The sequence below is a fragment of the Mesoplodon bidens genome (assembly GCF_964165515.1).
Source record: "Mesoplodon bidens genome assembly, chromosome: 19".
NCBI classification, from domain to species: domain Eukaryota; kingdom Metazoa; phylum Chordata; class Mammalia; order Artiodactyla; family Ziphiidae; genus Mesoplodon; species Mesoplodon bidens.
This window is the reverse complement of record NC_138179.1, coordinates 21195717-21214926: the sequence shown is the minus strand read 5'-3', so window position 1 is coordinate 21214926 and position 19210 is coordinate 21195717. Positions and strand designations below refer to the sequence as shown.

Genomic DNA, 19210 nt, shown 5'->3' with positions numbered 1-19210 from the left:
GGTTGAGGGTCCGCCTGCCGATGCAGGGGACACGGGTTCGTGCCCCGGTCCGGGAGGATCCCACATGCCGCGGAGCAGCTGGGACCGTGAGCCATGGCCGCTGGGCCTGCGCGTCCGGAGCCTGTGCTCCGCAACAGGAGAGGCCACAACAGTGAGAGGCCCGTGTGCTGCAAAAAAAAAAAAAAAAAAAAAAAAAAAAGAGATTACTGTTAATTAAAGAAAACCAGATATCTTAAGGAATTTAGCACTTTTCCATGTATCAGAAGATGCAAGAGCCTGGGCTCACGGAAATCATTCCTTTGATATGCACCTCAGCCATCTGGGGCCAGTATCCTGGGCTTTCTTATCCTGAGTCTCCTCAGGGTGCACTGTTGGGGGTGGAGGGCTGCAGTGTCTGATGGTTTGATAGGGGGCATCCTGTTTCCATCATGAGTTCCCTCAGGGCTGCTGGGGTGGCTGTAATGTGATGTAATGTGATGGCTTGATGGCTGCAATATCCTTTGTTTACTCTATGGCAGGCAATATTTTTCATTCACAGCTCCATGAGCAAAAGATGTGTATAGTGATAGTAAGTTTGGCTAAGAATACAGGGAACATGAGGTAGAAGATGAATGTGCCCTTTCGCAACCAATCACCCTAGCCCCAGGCTCTGGGATGCCCTCTTCGTTCATAAGTATCCTGTAAAGGTGCTCAGTGTCACTCCCAGACCCCGAGGACCCAGTCTCCTCTTTGACTGACCTGCATTTCTACTTCACCATGGAGAGGGAGTGATTTGTTTCACTTGGGCTCATTCAGCTTGAAGCAGAGTCCTCACCAGCCATGTCAGGAGGTGGGCTCCCTGCCTTCCCCTTGGCTGAGGATATGCTGCCTCTGTCTCCCAGGTGCCTTTCACAACAGCACACCCAGCTAGGGAAACCAGTGAGACCACCTTCCTAGGGTGTGTGTGTCAGGGCTCCTGTACCCCATCCAGGCCATTTCAAGCAAAGGGCATGACATATTCATGACATATTCATTTAGGAGTGAGAAAAAGCTAGGAATGTCCATAGAGGCGGCTGATGGAAGGGTGTAGGAGAGAGGGGAGGGAAATGGGATGGAAAGGTAGTCTACCTTTGATTGTGAAAGGCCTTATGCCCAAAGTAGAGAATTTTGTTGTCGTTTTTTTCCTCCTATAGGCAGTGGAGAGCCCTCGAAGATCATGTTGTTAGGTTTACAGTTTCACTGATTAAGAAGCTGTTTTTCTTTTCTTTATTTGTAGAAACATTCTCAACCATTAGGAAACACTGCCACCATGTGGCTTTCGGATGTTGCGTACGCCAAACTGTAAACTGCCAATTTCTCTGATACTGTTGGAAAATTAAACCAAAGAACACATCCCTTGATCAAACAGCTGAAGTAAATTAATGGTAAACTTAATCCTAATGTAAAAAGGAAAGTTTTTCAAGAAATCAATACCTGGGTTCAATTATCGGATTTCTTACTTTGTTTTTAAAATTCTAACCTAAATCTTCAGCGATTCTGACCTCAAGAATCCTTTGTATTCTCAGTAACCCCTATCTCAGAATCATAAACTCTCTGGCTCTGCAAAGGCTCTACCATTTCCAGGTCAGTTTGGCATCAAACTGTCTCCAGGCCATTTCCCTCCATGGTGGAAGATTCTATTTCAGTCCTAGGTCTGTTCTTGTATGGTTCCACAGTTGGACAGACCCAAATTCAAATATTACCACCATTTTTTTTTTTTTTTAAGCTGAGTGATTTGGGCAAGTCCACCTAACCTTCCTAAGTTTCAGTTACTTCATCTGTAAAATGGGGAGAACACCTTTTTCACAGGGTGATTGTGAAGATGAAAGATGACATGTGTACATGTCCCTGGCCCATCATAAGGAAGTCCTCTTCCTTCTCCGTCCTTGAGGGCATATTATTGTTAAGCACGCAACATAACTCCGTGGAGGTGATTTAACATCCGAGGTTTTACCAGGTTCTCCAGCAACGTTCCCTGAGAACGAAACTACTCATCCACTCAGGCTTTGGGAGGACCACCCCTATTTCCGTGCGTTGCCTACCGACGTTGCGCAGGCTGGAGATTGCAATCCACGCGTCTCCCGGGTGCACAGCCGGCGGCAGGTGCGTGGGCGTGGGCGTGGCGGCATTCATTCCTCGCCCCTCCCTTCCCCGGGGTTGGGGGTGTAAGTGGATAATTCAATCCCCGTGGGACTCGGCGTCTGGCCTCACCCGCGGCTCGGCGGATTGGCTGTCTCAGCTCGCCCCCGCCCTCCGTACCCCCCGCGTCCCAGGTGGTTCAGCCCCCCTGTGGAGCTCTCTGTTTACCTTGAGAGCCCGTCCAAGTTGGGCTCCATCTCTACATTTGCTCCCTCTGGGGCCCCGCCCGCCTCGGAAGCAGGGAGAAAAGCGGGCCGAGCCCTTTCTCTCCCCGCACCACCCGGAGAGGTCGGGTAAGGGAGACGGGTGTGTGGGAGGGGGAGTCTCAGGCCTGGGGGATCCGGCTGTCATCCCGTCCCGGGATCGCGCGAACCCGGGATTTCTGTCCCTAGGCTCCTCCGCCTCCGTCCTGTCGTGCTCAGGGTGACCTGCCCACCCTGGGCAAAGAGCCAGAAGCTGGATCTCAGGGATGCCCAGGTCCCCAAAGGAGGCACAGACCTGGAGACTTCTCTCACAGGTGTTCCCCCTCCTCCAGGCGGTGATGACCCCCAAGCCAGCCGGACCCCCGGACGGGGGCTGGGGCTGGATGGTGGCGGCCGCAGCCTTCGCGGTGAATGGGCTCTCCTACGGACTGTTACGCTCCCTGGGCCTCGCCCTCCCTGACCTCGCGCAGCATTTTGACCGAAGCGCTCAGGACACTGCGTGGGTCAGCGCCCTGGCCCTGGCCGTGCAGCAGGCAGCCAGTGAGGGGGGCCCCCGAGGTGGGAGGCGGGAACCGGGATGGAGGGGCCATGAGTGCAGTGGTGGGGGGCAGGCAGCCAGTGAGGGGGTCCCCGAGGTGGGAGGCCGGAACCGGGATGGAGGGGCCATGAGTGCAGTGGTGGGGGACACACCTGCTTGATTACCAGACAACCTAAGAAAGGTCGACCAGTGTACCTAAGTTCTAGAATATAGTGGGTCTTGAGGTCAAGGCGGAGGGGCTATTAGGCAGGGGGAGAAGTTTAGGCCAGGCAAACAGCCAATGAGAAGTGTTGGAGCGAGTTTGGGGGTCCAGGAGCGTGCCTTCCGTTGACTCCGCCTCCTTCCAGGCCCAGTGGGCAGCGCCCTGAGCACCCGCTGGGGGGCGCGCCCCGTGGTGATGGTTGGGGGCGTCCTCACCTCGCTCGGCTTCGTCTTCTCGGCTTTCGCCCGCAGTCTGCTGCACCTCTACCTTGGCCTGGGCGTCCTTGCTGGTGAGGAGAAAGGGATTCCCGTGTTCTTCAGGGGTGATGGTGGAGATAGGAGCGCGTCGGGAGCTGGAGGCCGAGGGCGCGAGGGCCTCCTGCGAGCAGCCGAGCTGGGATGGTGGGGGCAGGCATCCCCGGCTTCTGTCCTCATCCGGTCCTATCCATTCGCAGGCTCCGGCTGGGCCCTGGTATTCGCCCCTGCCCTCGGGACCCTCTCCCGTTACTTCTCCCGCCGTCGAGTCTTGGCCGTGGGGCTGGCACTCACGGGCAACGGGGCCTCCTCGCTGCTTCTGGCGCCCGCCTTGCAGCTCCTCCTCGATAATTTCGGCTGGCGGGGCGCCCTGCTCCTCCTTGGCGCCATTACCCTCCACCTCACCCCCTGTGGCGCCCTGCTGCGACCCCTGGCGCTCCCTGGAGACCCCCTGGGCCCACCCCGAAGCCCGCTAGCTGCCCTCGGCCTAGGTCTCTTCACACGCCGGCCCTTCTTAGTTTTTGCTCTAGGTACGGCCTTAGTGGGGGGTGGGTACTTCGTCCCCTACGTGCACCTGGCCCCTCACGCTTTAGATCGGGGCCTGGGGGGGTATGGGGCGGTGCTGGTGGTGGCGGTGGCTGCCGTGGGGGACGCGGGCGCCCGGCTGCTCTGCGGGTGGCTGGCGGACCAGGGTTGGGTGCCCCTCCCGCGGTTGCTGGCGATGTTTGGGGCCCTGACAGGGCTAGGGCTGCTGGCGGTGGGTCTGGTGCCAGTGGCGGGGAACGAGGAGAGCTGGGGGGGCCCCCTGCTGGCCGCGGCTGGGGCCTACGGGCTGAGCGCCGGAAGTTACGCCCCGTTGGTTTTCGGCGTGCTCCCGGGGCTGGTGGGCGTCGGAGGTGTGGTACAGGCCACCGGGCTGGTGATGATGCTGATGAGCCTCGGGGGGCTTCTGGGCCCTCCCCTGTCAGGTAAGGGCCTGAGCCAGCAGATCCGCTCGCACCCCTCCTCTGCACCTGGGCACGGAGGCCTCTGAGTTCCTTTCCCCCTCCTCTCAGGCTTCCTAAGGGATGAGACAGGAGACTTCACCGCCTCCTTCCTCGTGTGCAGCTCTTTCATCCTCTCTGGCAGCTTCATCTACATGGGGCTGCCCAGTGCGCTGCCCTCCTGCCGTCCAGCCTCACGTCCAGGCACCCCACCCCCTGAGAGGGGGGAGCTGCTTCCCGACCCTCAGGTTGCCCTGCTCCCCCCAGTAGGCCCTCACTCCACTCTGGACACCACTTGTTGACCATTTTCTTGTTTGAGCCTCGCCCCCAATAAAGACTTTCTATCTGTTTTTCCTGCAAGCTCCAATTGTTAGGCAATCTAGGATGCTGCAAACATTCTATTTAAAATATCCAAAAAGGCTGGTTGATAGGAACAGGATCCCCCTAAGCCATGCGAGGCAGGAAGGGTGTTTGTCCAGTCAGTCCATTTCTCTTTGCCCAAGTTCTTGCCATTATAACAGGAAATCTTTGAGAAACTGTCTGCCTATCAGCTTCAGTTTGTTGGAGGAGGGGGGTGCTCATGGGTGCTAGCTGCCCCATCCTCATTTCCCAGATAACTCTTTCCTGCATTTCAGTCTCCTTCTACTGGCCTGATGAAAACATAAGAATCCCAGACTGAGACTTCAGCTCTCTTAGCTTTATCTCCCCCTCCCCAGCTAGCACCCCCCACATGTCCCTCACCATTTTCTTAATTTCTTTCCTGAGTTACAGGGGATAGTGGGAAAGAGGGAGGTCAGTGGGCAAGTAGGAGAAACTGTGGTCCAGAGAGCAGGGTCCAGGGTTAAACGCTCTGGGTCACCAGAGCTCCTGGATACCTCCCCTCCAGTCCCCAGCATGACCCCATTCAGCCAACCCAGGCATATGGGCCCCAATTCTTTTTGAGGTTCTGATTATTGTCCGGTTTTCTTATTCAGTTTTATCTCAAAGGGGCATCCCTCTTTCCCAAAGATCTGTCTTCAGGGAAGAAATGCAGGAGGCAACACTAGAGATCACATGTAAAACATGATAAGTCTCTTGGCCTTTGAGTTTCCACAGTCGATTCACAGCTCAGTGGAGCAGGCTGAACTCCTGGATACTTCAGAAAAGGCTGTGCGAGCAAAGAAGAGATAAGGCAAAATACAAAGGGTTGGCACACACATCCCAGGAGCCCCAGGCCTGCTCTGGGCGGTGGGGGGGAGGCAGACAACGATGCTTAAGGCACTGTGGTTCTGTGGGTGCCAAGATGGGGCAGGAGAAGACCTGGAGCCAACAACCCCTGGGTTTCTGGGTCTGACTGCCCCTTCTTGGAGTTCAATCCTCTCCCAGCCCCTCCCCGGGCAGGGGGACTTTGGTATCCAGTGCCTCTGTTACAGGGTCCTGGGGCTTGGAGGTAGGAGCTGAGAAGCAGAAGAAGTGGGGCAGGGTGATGAGAACTCCACTCCCTGCAAGAAGGCAGGCCCCAGCCACCACAAAAGAAGCTGTGTAGGTGCCTGTCAGATCCCGGAGGTAGCCTAGATTCAAGAGAGAAAAAGAATACACATGGGTGATCTGTTTCCTGGTACTCAGACACATTTTGGGGTGGAGGGGAGAAAATAATCCTTAACCCATCACCCTGGAAGAGTTAGAACTCTCAAGGTAGGACTGGATGAGCTTGAGAGCTCAGCCTTCCCTAGGGGCCTCAAAAGGCCATTTCAACCACCTTCCTGCTTTCAGAAAGGATCTCTGAACCAGCCAGTGGGGATTTGGGGATCCAGATGGAGTCAGGCACACTTGTGCCTTTCTTTCCAGTAGCTGTGGGCTTCCCTTCCATGCCTTCAGTTAATAGTTAAGAGGAAAATGTTAAGGGTCTGAAGGTTCTGGCATCAGGAGCCTGGAGAACTTTGACCAGATGGCTCAGACCCCTGGCCTGGGGCCCAGTGGGCCAAGGGAAAAGGCAGACGCTGGCATGTTATGTCTGGCCGGGTCTGACCAGGTCCTCTGAAAACCCCAACTGTAGGTACCCTGCCAAGGGTGCCACATAGGTCCTCTTAATCTTTCCACAGCCCCAATTTCTTTGCACTTTGGACCCATTTCAGGGCTGCTGTGATTGACCATGCAGGCTGTGTATGTACCATACCAGAGGGCAGTATTCACATACACTATAATGTCAATTCCCTCCTGAATGGTATGACGTGGCAGACCGTACCCACCTGGAAATCCCAGTCCCCTTACCTGATAGAGGAGCCCCCAGCAGCCCCCCGATGCTTTCTACCATCTGCACCAGTCCCAGGCCACAGTATATCTTTCCAGTTCCCACCAGTTCAGGCAGCACGGAGAAGGCCACTGGGGTCAGGGCCCCTGATGTGAAGCCATAGGCCACAGTCAGAGCCACCAGGGCTGTGGAAGCCTGAGCCACAGGGTACAGGGCCAGTATCACCCCAGTCAGGGTGGTCCAGAGCATCAGGAGTCTTGCCACAGGCCCTGGGACTGCATCCCCTAGCCACCCAGAAGCCACACGCCCCACAGGGTCAGAAATAGCCGCCACTGAGAGTAGGAAGGCAGCAGGCAGTGGGTCCCAATCTAGGTCCCGAAGATGGGCCACCAGGTGCACGTAGGGAATGAAGTAGCCAGTGTTGATCAGGGTGAGGGCAACGGTGTAACGGAGGAAGGGGCCATGATGGAGAAGGTTGGCAAGTTGGGCCCCAGGACCACCCACGACAGGGTCCTCAGCCAGGGAGAGTGGGCGGAGAAGAGCACCGCAGGCCACCAAGTGGAGGGAGAGGGCAGACACCAGCAGCAGGGCGCCCTGCCAGGCGTACTGGCTGAGCAGCCATTGGAAGAGTGGAGCAAAAGCAAAGGAGGAGAGGCCCACGCCCGTCAGCGCCAGCCCGGTGGCCAGGGATCGCCGACGAGAGAAGTAACGGGACAGGCAGGCCAGGGTGGGAGTGAAGGTCAAGGCCCAGCCAGATCCTGTCAAAAAGGAAGAAATTGGGGTTGAGGGACCCATAAGGAGTTCAGGGCACACAATCATCCCAACACTGCCCAGCAGCAGAATGTAGCACAGGGGTAAATTACAATCCTAGCTTGATACTTTCTAGCTGTGTGACCTTGTCTGTTTACTTAATCTCCTAGCCTCAATCTCATCTGCAAAATGAGGGTAATATACTTTATGGGACTCTGGAATGTTTGCAAAGTAGCTACCATAGAACTCTGGAGTTAGACCTGGGCTCTACCATTTCTGGCTGTGTGAACTTCACTTGCCAAGTTGCATAAGCTTAAAGCCTTTCCTCATCTGTAAATAGGATAATGATATCTATTTCACAGCTTTCACATCTGACACAATTTTACAGTAATTCTTCCTTTTACACTCCAGTCCCACTAGCCCTGGGCTCGCATCTTTGAATTTCCTGATTTCCCCTAACCTGTTTATCACTTTAGTCACCTCTCTTAAGAATCCCCTTCTGGGGGACTTCGCTGGTGGTGCAGTGGTTAAGAAGCCGCCTGCCAGTGCAGGGGACACGGGTTGGAGCCCTGGTCTGGGAAGGAGCAAGGGCCACGGAGCAACTGAGCCCGTGCGCCCCAACTACTGAGCCTGCGCTCTAGAGCCCGCGAGTCACAACTACAGATCCCACATGCCACAAATACTGAAGCCCGCGCGCCTAGAGCGTGCTCTGCAACAAGAGAAGTCACCGCCAAGAGAAGCCCATTGCACCGCAACGAAGAGTAGCCCCCACTCGATGCAACTAGAGAAAGCCCACGCGCAGCAACGAAGACCCAACGCAGCCATAAATAAATAAATGAACCTATGTAATTAAAAAAAAAATTGCCTTCTGGGCACAGGTGTCAGCCAAAACTTTCTCTCAGCGTCTCCCTAAGCCTTTTGGAAGGAGCAGGAAGAGGGTAAAAGTCCAGAGGGCCAAAAAGACTCAGGCTTTTGACTTGCCCGCCCTTGCCCAGGGTCTCACCTGAGAGCAGCCCAATACTCAGGTACAGGTGGGTCAAGGAGGTAGCAAAGGCGGCGAGCAGCATCCCCAACGCAGCCAAGATGCCCCCAGCCATCACCACAGGCCTGGGCCCGAACTTGGTGCTCAGCGCACTGCCCACTGGGCCTGGAGAAGAGGAAGGGTTCTGAGAGAAGATCTCAGGCGTCCTTCTCCAGCACTGACCCCACCCCCGCCATCTCCTTTACCGTCCCCGCACCTCCTCTCCCTTCCGAGGGTCGAGGGTCACAGGACTCTGGACCCGGGCGCAGCACTCACTCCCGAACTGCTGCACCGCGATTCCTATGGAGGCGATCCAGGAGACTCGCGCTGCCGGCTCCTCAAACGCAGCCACAAACTCCACAAAGAAGACGCCGAAGGAGCGAAGCACTCCGAACACCAGCGCCGACTGGAAGAACGCTGAGAGCACCACCATCCACCCCCAGCCCCCGTCGGGGGGCTCAGCCCTAAGTGCCATCTGGGAGGTAACAGGGCTGCCGCCTTAAGCCCCTTCCGGAGCAGGACTCAGGACGTTCCACCTCTGCCCACCCACCCAGCCGGACCACTCGCAGCCGAGCGGGGAGGAGAGGATGGTAGAGAGGAAAGTACCAACGAGGGCTTGAAAGCTGCAGAGAGGCTGCGTGAGGCGCCTGCGCCTTTCCCCTAGCGGGGGCGATATAGGTAGGAAGACCAGGCGGGCGCTTGCCCCTGCGCTCAGCGCCGGGGGGCGTGGCTCCGCCGGCCGTGAGTCGAGAGTCGAGGCCTGGGCGGGACAGATGGAGGAGAGGGCTGACTTTCGGTCTAGGTGCCAGAGGGCAGCACTGAGTTGGGGCCCCATCCCTGAGGTCTCCGGGTGGATTATCTATCTTATCACTGGAAGTGTCTGCACCTGGTCAGCCCAGCCAAGATCCCTGTCTGTAGCTCACCAATGAGAACGCGGGACTCCGCAGAAGGGGGCGGAGCCAGAAGGGTAGGGCGGGGTTTAGAACCTGTTCTGGGGCAGTGAGTGGGACGCAGGCGTGAGGAGGGGACTTTAGCAGGCTAAATAGACGGGCCCTAGGTGACCCAGGAACCAACCAGGAGGCAGCTTCGGTCTCCTGTCCAACTAGCGGGCCAATTCGACCAGATTTCAGCACGGAGACGCGCACGTAAGGAGTCCGTGGGCGTTAATAGTGGGTAAACTGATTCAGGAGAGGAAAACACATACTTACTTGATGAGGGGCCCAGGAGCTGAAAAGCGGGGCGGGGGTGGGGTGGGGGGTGCGGAGGGATTATGAGATAAGGTAAAATACCTGGCCAAGCGCCTGAGGCCACTAGAATCTAGATGCCTGGATTCCTGAGTGGGTTCAAAGGCCAAGGAAAGAGAGAGGGGACTGGGCTGTTGGACTCCTGGCGTTGATTTCTGTGTTGGGAACTCGTTCCTGTCCCTTCTGTTCCCACTAACAGGAAACCTACGGGTCACAGAGACCAAAAATAACTGGGGAGAGGAAGTGCAGCTCTGAGCTCACTCAGAGCCCCACCAGCCCTCGTCTTCAGTGGGGCTGGAACATTTTCCTCTGCCCTCTAGTAACAACCACTTCCTAATCACAGCTTTTGATCTCATGATGGGATAGACTAGAGACAAGCCATGACCGCTGGCGCAATCAGCCCCTCCTACCCAACCAGTACCCAGTTCCTCCAGCCTTATAAAGCACTAATGACTTGGCTTCAAGATCCTTAGGACACTGACCTTGAAATTTGAACTCAAGGGGTCATACCCAGACAAGTGGGGCTGGGGTGGGGAGGGAGGCTGTGTAATTTAAAAAAGCATATTGAGCCGTATACTTTTATACGTGGGAAATAAAAGTAATCATACCCAAGAAGCTTTTTTTTTTTTTTTTTTTAAGTGGAGTCAGAACTTTGGCTGGTGGGGACTATACCAAAGATGTAGAAATTGGTGTGGCTGTATAACAGAGTGGTTAAGAGCGCAGTCCTTAGAATCAAATCATAGTTCCAATCCTGGCTTCATCACTTCTTAACTTGGCCAAGACATTGAACCTCTCAGCTGGTTTCCCTAGTTGTAAACTGGGGCTAATAATAGTACCTACTTTTAGGGTTGTCAGGGGAGTTGAATTAGAAAATCTATACACTAAAATGTTTAGTTTAGGGCCTGACATGTAGTAGGAGTTAAGTAATATTAGCTGGTCTTATTCTATTTTATTTTAAGCTGGTCTTATTTTAAACAGGGGATAAGCTGCAGTGGGAGGGGAAGGAAGGTTTTAGTTTAGTTTCTTTGTTTTGTGCTTAAAAAAAAATGTAACCCAGGTCATGGGTTTTAAAAGATTAAGAAGCACAACCACAAACTGTAAATGTTGGAAGGAACTTATTCCTTCCATGCTAATGGACTTATTTCATGGATGAGGAATTTAAGTCCAAAAGGAATTTAAGTCCAAAATTTAAGTCCACTTATCAGAATTAGTGACCCCTTGACCTCTGGGCAGAACAAGGCTGTGCACCCATGACACACACAGGACAGGGGAAAGGGTGGGAGAGAAGTGTGTACTAGGCACTGGATGGATTCTAAGACATCATTGCTGGGGGAGGGGTAGAGCTGGCACACTGGCTCTAACCACACAGCCTTCTCACTGCCACCTCCAGCTCCTGTTGTCCTTATGGCACCCAAGTCCTATCCATTTTCTGTGGTGGTGGTGGTGGTAGAGGGTGTCCAGGCATTAAGTTCCCCTGCACAGATGCATCCCCCAACATGTTGGTATTATTAGTGGCTTCCTGGTTTCTCCCTGCTGCCTCCACACCTCAGGCAGGAAGTGATTTCAGAGCAGTAGGATGCAGGTGGCTCCGGAGAAACTTCATGAAGTCACTGGTTCCTACACAATGAGCCGGAAGGCAAGGGCAGGGAAGGGGAGAACAAGGGCCACTTAAAATGTCTGGTGGGATGGGACAGTGGGATGGGCACAGAATCCAAGATGGTATCCAGGAAGGATAGGATACCCTCTTCCCCCAGCTTCAGAATCCTCAGTCCCCAGAGCCCCACAGGCAAGAACCCAGGACACAACAGGCAGCACAGAGAGGCTTCTTTATTCCATGATTCTGATCTTGCAAGATCTAACATCTCCACCCCTTGGCACTCTCCACCTGCCCATCCAATCTGGTAAAAAAAAAAAAAAAAAATCATGGTTCCTTCTCAGCTCTCTCCTCTGCTTTCCCTACCTCCTTCAATTCTGCAGTGGGGAGTAAGAGGCAAAGAGAGAGAAGAGTAGCTCTCTCACCAGTCCCCAAGTGACAGTCACTAGTACTGACCTGTCTTGAGGAACCTCCACCCTGCAAATTCAAAGTGCTTTTTACCTTCCACCCCATGTCCCTAATCCCCCAGGGCAACAGGGGCAGGACTGTAAATCAAGGCTTCAGAGTATCATCTAACATTCCAGACATTAAGAAGCAACCCATTCCTAACCTTCTACCTACTTGGCCTACACCAGAGACTTTGCCCCTCAACCAACCTCTTAATCCTACCTGGATACTTGGTCAACTAGAGGGTCCATCAGTCAGTCTTTTAAATCTTCTAAATCTCTAATCCCAACAGTAATTCTGATCATAATCCCAAACTACAGAAAATCCATAGTGGAACTCAACCCCTTTTCTCTCCCTATGGAAGGTTCTAGTGCTTTCACTGGTTCCAGACAGGAATGCAGTGACAAGAAGACCAGGTCACAGACCCAGCTTTTCTAAGGTAAGAAAGTTACCAAGCAGCTGTGACTTCTAGAGGCAAAGAAATTTCTGGAATCTGGACACTTGCCAGAAGATGTCCGAAAACCTACTAAAGGAAGAAGACGTTCATCTCAGGTAGAACCCCAAGGAACATTCAAACCCAGACACCTCTACAGTAAAGGGTGAGTCATATTCTTCACTGTTTAGTCAAGATAAAGGGTTTCATAATTCTCCCCTAGGTCATAACATTCTTAGAGACTGGGCAGAATCAGAAAAGATTGCATCATCTCTGGTGAGGAATTTCAGATCTCTCCTGCATGGAGGGATCAACTCAGTGCTAAGAACGGGCCCTAGTGGGAGGATCGTGGGCCCATCTCAAGCTCCTGGGTGAGTTCTATCAAACGGACACAGTGGGGCCAAACCTAGGGGACCAGACAAATGCGACAGTTAGGAACATAAGAGAAAGCCTCTGTAATCATCCCCCCAGTTCCAAGACTGACAAAGGCCCCACACCCACTGCCTCTAGGAGGTACTTATCACCTCCACTTCAGGCTCACCATAGGTTCCTGTAACCCTTGAAGAACAGAAAAAGTCTATATCCAGTGCTGGCCTGCTAGAAAACCTACAACATCCAGAGAGGGTTCCTGACCCAATTCCATAAACCCACATGTTCCCAGAGCTGCCCTAGAACAAATAAAGTTTCCTGACCTAGAATTGGAGGGGTAGGACACAGAGAACCCCTTTCTCCATTTGAAACACACCAACAAGCAAATAGGAAAAGAACAACTCTAAAGATAAAAGTTATGACAATAATAATATAAAACACTCACGCCAAAGGAGGCAGCCAAGTGCTAATCTCTGCCAGCAGAGCCATGACCTCACATTCTGTGTTTCAGGTCACTTTTGATCACACTTGTGGAAGAGGGACATGGGAAATGCAATAGAATGAAGGCCCTGGTGCCACCCAAAGGCCTCAATAAATTATATTTACAGATAAACCGAATGAGATGGGGGCTGCAGGTGGAAACCAGGCCTCCAGTCGCTCCCCTCCTCCAGCTCCTAGCTTGTTCTCTCCTCAGAAACAATTTTGATCGTGGGGAAGAGGTTTTGACCAGCAAAACAAAGGCAGATCAAGCTGGGATCTGCCACCCCTGCTCTCCCCAGTGAGAAATTAAGGTGGTGGCAAGTCGCTGACATCGAGGGGCCTTGCACACCCCTATGCCCAAGCCTGACAGCGAACCCAGGCGTGAGCCGCAGCTTTCCTGTCTTCCAGGAAGGGAGTGGGGCATGGGCGGGCGCTCAGCTAGGGGCCCCCCAGAATGTGGTAGTGCACTTTGGTGTTGGTAGCAGCTCCGTGTTTCTGGCGCAGATGCAGCCGAAGTTGACTCTTGTGCCGGAAATGCAGACTGCAGGGATCGCACTGTCGGAGGACAGCTGAGTCAGGTCCCTCCCCAACCACGACCACCTTTTAGGTGTTGAGCAAGGGAGAACCGCCCAGCACTCTACCTTAGAGAAGCTCTTTAGTCCCTACATGCTCCCAAATCCTCAGGGGAAGGCCTAGGAGCTACGCCCCGCCCTCTTCAGCAAAGCTTTCTCCATCCGTCAGCTCCTCTCCAGGAGGGTAGCGCCGCCGTCCGGGAGCCTAACTTCTATACCAGCCACCCCAACCCTCGGCCCCCGCCCCTTACTCACAAGGACACCGCCCACCTCGAAGAGGTCTAGAACCGCCGGGCCGGCTCCTTTCAGAGCTCCGCCCCTCGGTAAACGGAAGGTAATTCCAAGGCTTTGGGCCAAGCCAGGTCGGGTACTCACGTGGTAAGGCTTCTCTCCCGTGTGGATGCGAACGTGGCTCTTGAGGGTCTGTAGGTGGCGGAAGCGAGTCCCGCAGGTGGGGCAAGGATAGGGCTTCTCCCCGGTGTGGATCAGCACGTGCGCGCGCAGATGCGCTACCTGGGAAAGGAGGGGACCTCAGACCGCGCCAGTGGGAGGGACAGAACCCTCCCCATTCGGCCCACCTCGCCCTCTTGGAAATTTGCCTGCGAGCCGTCTCTGAAACTGGCGCCGTACCTGTACAAAGCGCGAGCCGCACGTCTCACACTTATAGGGCTTCTCTCCTGAATGGATGCGGCTATGCGTTTTCAGGTTAGCCGGCCGGTTAAAGCGGGCTCCGCAGACGGAGCAGTGGTAGGGCTTTTCCCCTGGAGGCAGGGAGGAAGGGAGGTCAGGGACTGTACCAGAGGACGGCTGTGGGCACCAAGGCCAGGGCCCTCTCCCTGCTCCTCCCCTACCTGTGTGCACCGTGCGGTGACTGGCCAGGTTGCCCTTATAGCGGAAGGCAGACCGGCAGAGCTGACACTTGTAGGGCTTATCCTCATCCCCAGGAGCCAAGGGGTCCAGCCCCGATGAGCACCCAGCCACAGCCTCACAGCTCTGGCAGCTGAAAAATTCACTTCCTGGGAAGGGTGGTGGGTAATGACAATACCAGTGAATCCTCAAACCACACGGTAGCGGGTTTTCTTTTTCCCAATTTACTGTTAAGGCTTCTGGGGCTCATTTGACTTGCTTGGGGTCACATGGTTATTGAGAGGACAAGCCAAGATCTGACTCCATGTCTGTCTGATTCCAGAGTACTTTGCTAATCACTCCAATAGCGGTGGTGGTAGGTGGAGGCCCCTACTCGTGGGTGGAAGTTTCTGTTTCTCCTCTCTTGCACCACTCTGGATGACAGCTTGCCAGAGAGGCCTTGTCAAGTCCTGGGCTGACCACTCAGGCCTGGATGGAAATAGGCCAGAAGTTCCCAAACAGTACTGCTCACTGGAAGCTTTAAAAAGTACTGATGCCAGGCTCCCACTTGCAGACTTTCTAATCTATGGGGTGTGACCTGGGCAATGGGATTTTTAAAAGCTCCCTAGGTGATTCTAATTAGCAGGAAATGAGGACTGAGCCTTTAAACTGGCCTTGAGCAGCCATGGGAGAAAATCCAAGAAGGGGGTAGAAGGAGGGGCTCTTACCTGGTGGTGGATGAGCCCGCCCAGAGTGTGACCCAGTGGTCTCTGGAGCCCGGGGTGTGAGGAGATGGGGGGTATTGACTGGAGCCCCACATTTGAACTGTACAGTGGCAGCAGTTGGAGAGAGCCTAGGCAGATGTCAAGGCCCAGAGAAAAGGGTTAGGAGAGATTATATGGTGGCAGTGGTGGTGGGGTTCTCCCCTGGAAGACTTGTTGCCATAGGCCTACCCTCTGGAGCTGAGCCACTATGGACCAAAGTGCCATATCCAATTTCACTGCCCAAGTCCCACCCTACAGAGTAAGCCTGACCTCTGGCCAACTCCCTGAGGTGAGCTGGTGTCTCTGAAGCCCACTCCTTCACTCCCTGTTCCTGACCACCCAGGCCCAATGGCTGTGCCTCTGAGCTGAGGCTACCTCTACAAATTCTGGGGGGTTCCAGTGTCTGTACCTGCTCTGTGGACCGGAAATGGGTCCTTCTTCACTGCTGCTGCTGCTGCTGCTGCTGGAAGCCTCATCTCCACTGGGGAGCCGGGCCTGGGAGCAAAGTTGACCAGAACTCCTCTCCCCTGCCAGGCTCCCTGCTTGGGAGGCCTGAGAGTTTAGCACGATGAACTTGTACTTTTTCCAGTTGCAGGCCTTGGGGTCTGGGCTGCCTGGACTGGGGGGCCCTTGACTGCAGCTGCGAGACTCAGTAGGTGGGTCTGGGTGCCCTTCGGAGCGCCTGGGACTGCCTGGCGGAGGGGCCGTTGGGGGCGTGGGGGGTTCTGCCTCCAGGGGCCGCAGGGAGATGCCCAGAGGTTCATAGCTGAGAAAAGTGCGATGGACATTAGTGCTATTTCCTGATCTTGGCCTTTGCCCTTGACACCTGGGATGCCACTTCACCCATGAGGAACACCGAGTTGGGGCTCCCTCACCTGGCCTGGATGAAGCGGTGGCATGCCTGGACCACGTGTTCCATCTGCAAGTAGGTGGCGGCCGCAAGGACGGCTGGTGCAGTGGCCGGCGAGAGGCGTAGGCGTGAAGTGTACATGAAGTCCAGAAGAGGAGCGAAGCCTCCGGCTTCGGGGCCCCCGGGCAGGGAGAGCACGTCTACCCCCACTCCTGCACGGCCTCGGAAAATTGAATAGAAGAAGCCACTGGAGAGAGGGAAGATAGGTCATGTTAAGGGCTGGGGAACCAAGGGAGACACGCGCCCCTGTACAAAGCCCCGCCTCCCCCACTCTCACCCCGCCCCCAATTCGCGGACGCCCCGCCTCCTGCTTCTGGAAGGCTTGGCTTCGGGTTCCCTCCCAAAGACCTTCGGGCTCCGCCCCTTTTCCATTTGGTCCCACCCCACCCCCTGAGCCACCCCTCGAACCTGCAGGCGATAAGAACTGCCTTGTGAGCTCGAAGGGGTTGCCCGCCAACCAGCAGCGTGACGTCAGTGAGGATCCCGCGCAGGCGCAGCTCATTCAGGTTGCCGAGCACGTCGGAGGAGTGGCGAGTGAACTCGCGGACGTAGCCCAGCGTTCCCTCCGGGGCAGCGGTGGAGCCCATGGCGACGCAGGCCTGCGGGTGCCAAGGAGAGGGCTCAGGGATCCAGGCCGTCCTAAGACGCCTGCCCTTCCGCAGTTTGCCTCTTCCTGCTGAGGTGCAGCTAGAGCCAAGCCCCCGGCCCCGGCTCACGCAGCCTCACTTAATTCATCTTGTTCTTTCTACCCTCAACCACAGCATCGCTCGCTTTCCTCCTCTAGATTCCACAGCGCTTGGAGCGAGTTGAAGGTTCCCACACCGCGGCGTCGATGGCAAGTGTGAGGAATCCGGCCCGCAGTGCCCTTACTTAGACTCCCAGTGCCCTTCCAGCACCCCCATTTCCCTTCTGCCCCTCCGCGCGCCTGGTCTCAGGAGTCCGATCCTGCCTGGAGACCCCAGATGACCCGTGGTCCACACCCCTCCAAATCCCAATCGAAGCTCCCTTCCCCGAATCACGAAATTCCATTCTCTAGTCCCGGATCCCTAGTTTAGCTCAATTTCTGGGCCTCGGTCTTCTTACCATCAACAAGCCCCAACCCTCTTAGGGGGACCCAGGAGTCTGGCTCCCTCAGTCTCTGGTTCTTACCCCCGTCCTGCAGGGGCTTCAGCTTTCTTCTCAAGGGGGGCGGGGTCTCTCTCCCCTCTTGGCCTCGGCTCCTTTATCTGGCCGGGATGTCGGGGGCGGGGGTGGAGGTGGGGTGAACGCCTGGGTCTGTATCCTTCCTTCCTCCCTCGCTCTCCAGATGGCGAACCCGGGGCGGGGTCTCCGGCTCCAGGGCGGGACCTCAGAAACACTAGGTGGTCGTAACGTAAGGGGTCTTGGGCCACTGAAAGTGGAACTGAGGATGGGACATTGGAATTGGGGAGGAGGTTGGGGATATTGAGATTGGAAATATGGGTGACCTGGGTCGTCGGGGGGCCTGGGACAGCGACAATTGGTGTGTTGGCTTTAGGAAGGAACCTGTTACAGGAGAGTGAATACAGCAAAACTCCCCCTTCCCGTGTACGGTATTAAGGGAGATAAAGGGGAGCCCAAAGAGGAACTAGGTTTGGTGAGGTGATAGTGGGCTCCCGTGGGGTCTCAGACAGCGGGAGGGTGTGGTCATTCAACAGGCTCCTCTAGCGGGGCCTGCAAAAGAGGGGCTCTGACCGGGCGCGGTAGGGAGGGGGCGGATATGATTTCTAGTTCGTTTCCTTCCATTGTCCTGCGACCGGACGGCTCCGCCAGCTGCTTCCCCTCGAGGAGGTGGGGAAAGCCCCTGGTGGGGGCCGAGAGACGACGCTCAGGAGACCTAGGGCCCGGTCTTTCGCTCCCGACTCTCTTTTGAATCCTTTTAGGGATCCAGCGAGACAGACTCCCGCCCAAAGCCCTTTCGCCCTCCCCCAGTCCCAGATCTTTAGGGCCTCGGGCATCCGCCCGTCGGCTACGCTTGGAGGCTGGCGGGACGCCGGGGTCCAGCGCGGCAAGTAGGCAAAGCTCGGCAATGTTTGGCTCCTTCCACGAGGGGGCGGACGAGCACTAGCCTCGCCTCGCCCGTCTTCTCCACTCGGCTGGGGGTCCACTCAAACGGGGGCGCAGGATCGATTAGGTCTGAGCGGCTGAAACCTTCGTTCTCCCCCTCTTTGCTCTGGTTTATTTTGTCCAGGGGACTAGGGTTGGGCGGAGGGAGGGAGAGTTAGGCGACAGAGGGGACTTTCCTCCGAGGATGGGTTTCCTATCTGGGGTGAGAAATCCGCGGGCTTTGGGAACAAGGGAAATGAGTGGGACAAGGAGCGGGATCTGAGTCCTGGGAGCCCAGGGTTTCTTTTCTTTTAAGCTAGATACTATTATCCGTCTTTAGAGGTGAATTTTTAGTGAACATTAATATGAAAGTTGGGTGCAGTGAACAGACAGAGGGGAAACAGGGAGGGTCTCAGGGTAAAAGAAGGGAGAGAGGGCAGGAGGGGCTGATAACCCCAATTTAAGTCCCTGATCTGGAAGATAAGCACGGGTCACACCCTCGTATTTTGTTTGGGGAGACGTTGGTGGGGCAAGGTTAATTTGGAGAAGGGGGGCAAGAGCTGAGTACAGCTGCAAAGCAGGACTTGCATTTGGGCTCAGGAGAGTCTACCGTTGCCCAGTAATGAGTGACCATTATCCGTGGAGCTGCATATTGAGGCCTGGGGCCCTCCCCTTCAGATGTGAGGGTGTCTTTATTTGGGTGCAGGAAAGAACTGCTGAGAAACTGAGAATGGGGAAGCACTGGGGATTCACGGTGGTGAGGTGGCTTTTGCAAATGAGGGTTACTTTGGTCTCTGCCCAGTTGGAGGTGGGAGTTAGACTGGGGGCTCCCTTTGGTATCAGGATGGAGTTACTTTTGTGTTGTCTGGTCAATTTGTCAATTGTGGGGTGCATGTTTACTATGGGGTGTGGAGTTAGTTTGATTGTCCTGGGCCCTGAAGGCTGCATTCAGGGTTGAGGGCCAGTAGTAAGTCTGAGGTATGGAGCTGATTTTGAAGCTACATTAGTTCTAGGGATTCTGACACCCACAGTTTGGAGTTTGTCATCTTGGAATATCAGGGGAAACTGCTAGGTGTTTTTCAGAGGTGGATGAGGATTTTGTTTTGAGGATTCATAGTCATCGGTGTATGTGGACAATCTGATTTCAAG

At 55.2% G+C, this 19210-nt stretch overlaps 3 protein-coding genes across 14 annotated transcripts; 1 reads left to right on the top strand and 2 right to left on the bottom strand.

Moving 5' to 3' along the window:
• Positions 1-291: 291 nt before the first annotated feature.
• Positions 292-4645, top strand: SLC16A11 (solute carrier family 16 member 11). 5 transcript variants are annotated; one of them, XM_081217987.1, is made up of 5 exons: positions 292-2121; positions 2693-2918; positions 3246-3389; positions 3555-4322; positions 4410-4645. In XM_081217987.1, exons 2-5 carry the CDS (start codon positions 2699-2701, stop codon positions 4637-4639), a joined length of 1362 nt encoding a protein of 453 aa, XP_081074113.1. In that variant the 5' UTR covers positions 292-2121; positions 2693-2698; the 3' UTR covers positions 4640-4645. The 5 variants fall into 5 exon arrangements, with proteins under 5 accessions (XP_081074113.1, XP_081074112.1, XP_081074115.1 ...); XM_081217986.1 differs by lacking the exon at positions 292-2121 and adding an exon at positions 2289-2450; XM_081217989.1 differs by lacking the exon at positions 292-2121 and adding an exon at positions 2289-2450 and having other exon boundaries at positions 2693-2900; positions 3555-4550.
• Positions 4646-5585: 940 nt separating this feature from the next.
• On the bottom strand, positions 5586-9534 carry SLC16A13 (solute carrier family 16 member 13). 2 transcript variants are annotated; one of them, XM_081217991.1, is made up of 4 exons: positions 8615-9534; positions 8321-8464; positions 6588-7325; positions 5586-5887 (listed from the first exon to the last, which is right to left on the bottom strand). In XM_081217991.1, exons 1-4 carry the CDS (start codon positions 8811-8813, stop codon positions 5688-5690), a joined length of 1281 nt encoding a protein of 426 aa, XP_081074117.1. In that variant the 5' UTR covers positions 8814-9534; the 3' UTR covers positions 5586-5687. The 2 variants fall into 2 exon arrangements, with proteins under 2 accessions (XP_081074117.1, XP_081074118.1); XM_081217992.1 differs by having other exon boundaries at positions 8556-8708.
• A 1855-nt stretch (positions 9535-11389) lies between these two features.
• On the bottom strand, positions 11390-17182 carry BCL6B (BCL6B transcription repressor). Of its 7 annotated transcripts, none has more exons than XR_014014066.1 (9): positions 17081-17176; positions 16406-16596; positions 15963-16184; positions 15497-15853; positions 15052-15176; positions 14108-14493; positions 13853-13990; positions 12871-13460; positions 11390-11480 (listed from the first exon to the last, which is right to left on the bottom strand). XR_014014066.1 is itself a non-coding variant. In XM_081220442.1 (9 exons), exons 1-9 carry the CDS (start codon positions 17081-17083, stop codon positions 13344-13346), a joined length of 1449 nt encoding a protein of 482 aa, XP_081076568.1. In that variant the 5' UTR covers positions 17084-17176; the 3' UTR covers positions 11390-13343. The 7 variants fall into 7 exon arrangements, 6 of the variants coding, with proteins under 6 accessions (XP_081076568.1, XP_081076566.1, XP_081076567.1 ...); XM_081220442.1 differs by having other exon boundaries at positions 11390-13460; positions 14108-14238; positions 14329-14493; XM_081220440.1 differs by having other exon boundaries at positions 11390-13460.
• Positions 17183-19210: the final 2028 nt, after the last annotated feature.

What these genes read in the sequence shown, in the direction of transcription:
- SLC16A11 (XM_081217987.1), top strand. Translation starts at nt 2,699, where the DNA reads ATGACCCCCAAGCCAGCCGGACCCCCGGACGGGGGCTGGGGCTGGATG. An exon ending in TGGCCTGGGCGTCCTTGCTG is followed by an intron (nt 3,390 to 3,554) that starts GTGAGGAGAAAG and finishes ATCCATTCGCAG; the next exon opens with GCTCCGGCTGGGCCCTGGTA. An exon ending in TCTGGGCCCTCCCCTGTCAG is followed by an intron (nt 4,323 to 4,409) that starts GTAAGGGCCTGA and finishes CCCTCCTCTCAG; the next exon opens with GCTTCCTAAGGGATGAGACA.
- SLC16A13 (XM_081217991.1), bottom strand. Translation starts at nt 8,813, where the DNA reads ATGGCACTTAGGGCTGAGCCCCCCGACGGGGGCTGGGGGTGGATGGTG. An exon ending in CGCGGTGCAGCAGTTCGGGA is followed by an intron (nt 8,465 to 8,614) that starts GTGAGTGCTGCG and finishes CCTCTTCTCCAG; the next exon opens with GCCCAGTGGGCAGTGCGCTG. An exon ending in GCTGGGGGCTCCTCTATCAG is followed by an intron (nt 5,888 to 6,587) that starts GTAAGGGGACTG and finishes TCTTGAATCTAG; the next exon opens with GCTACCTCCGGGATCTGACA.
- BCL6B (XM_081220439.1), bottom strand. An exon ending in GCAGTTCTTATCGCCTGCAG is followed by an intron (nt 16,185 to 16,405) that starts GTTCGAGGGGTG and finishes CCCTCTCTCCAG; the next exon opens with TGGCTTCTTCTATTCAATTT. An exon ending in GCGGGCTCATCCACCACCAG is followed by an intron (nt 14,494 to 15,051) that starts GTAAGAGCCCCT and finishes CACCCTTCCCAG; the next exon opens with GAAGTGAATTTTTCAGCTGC.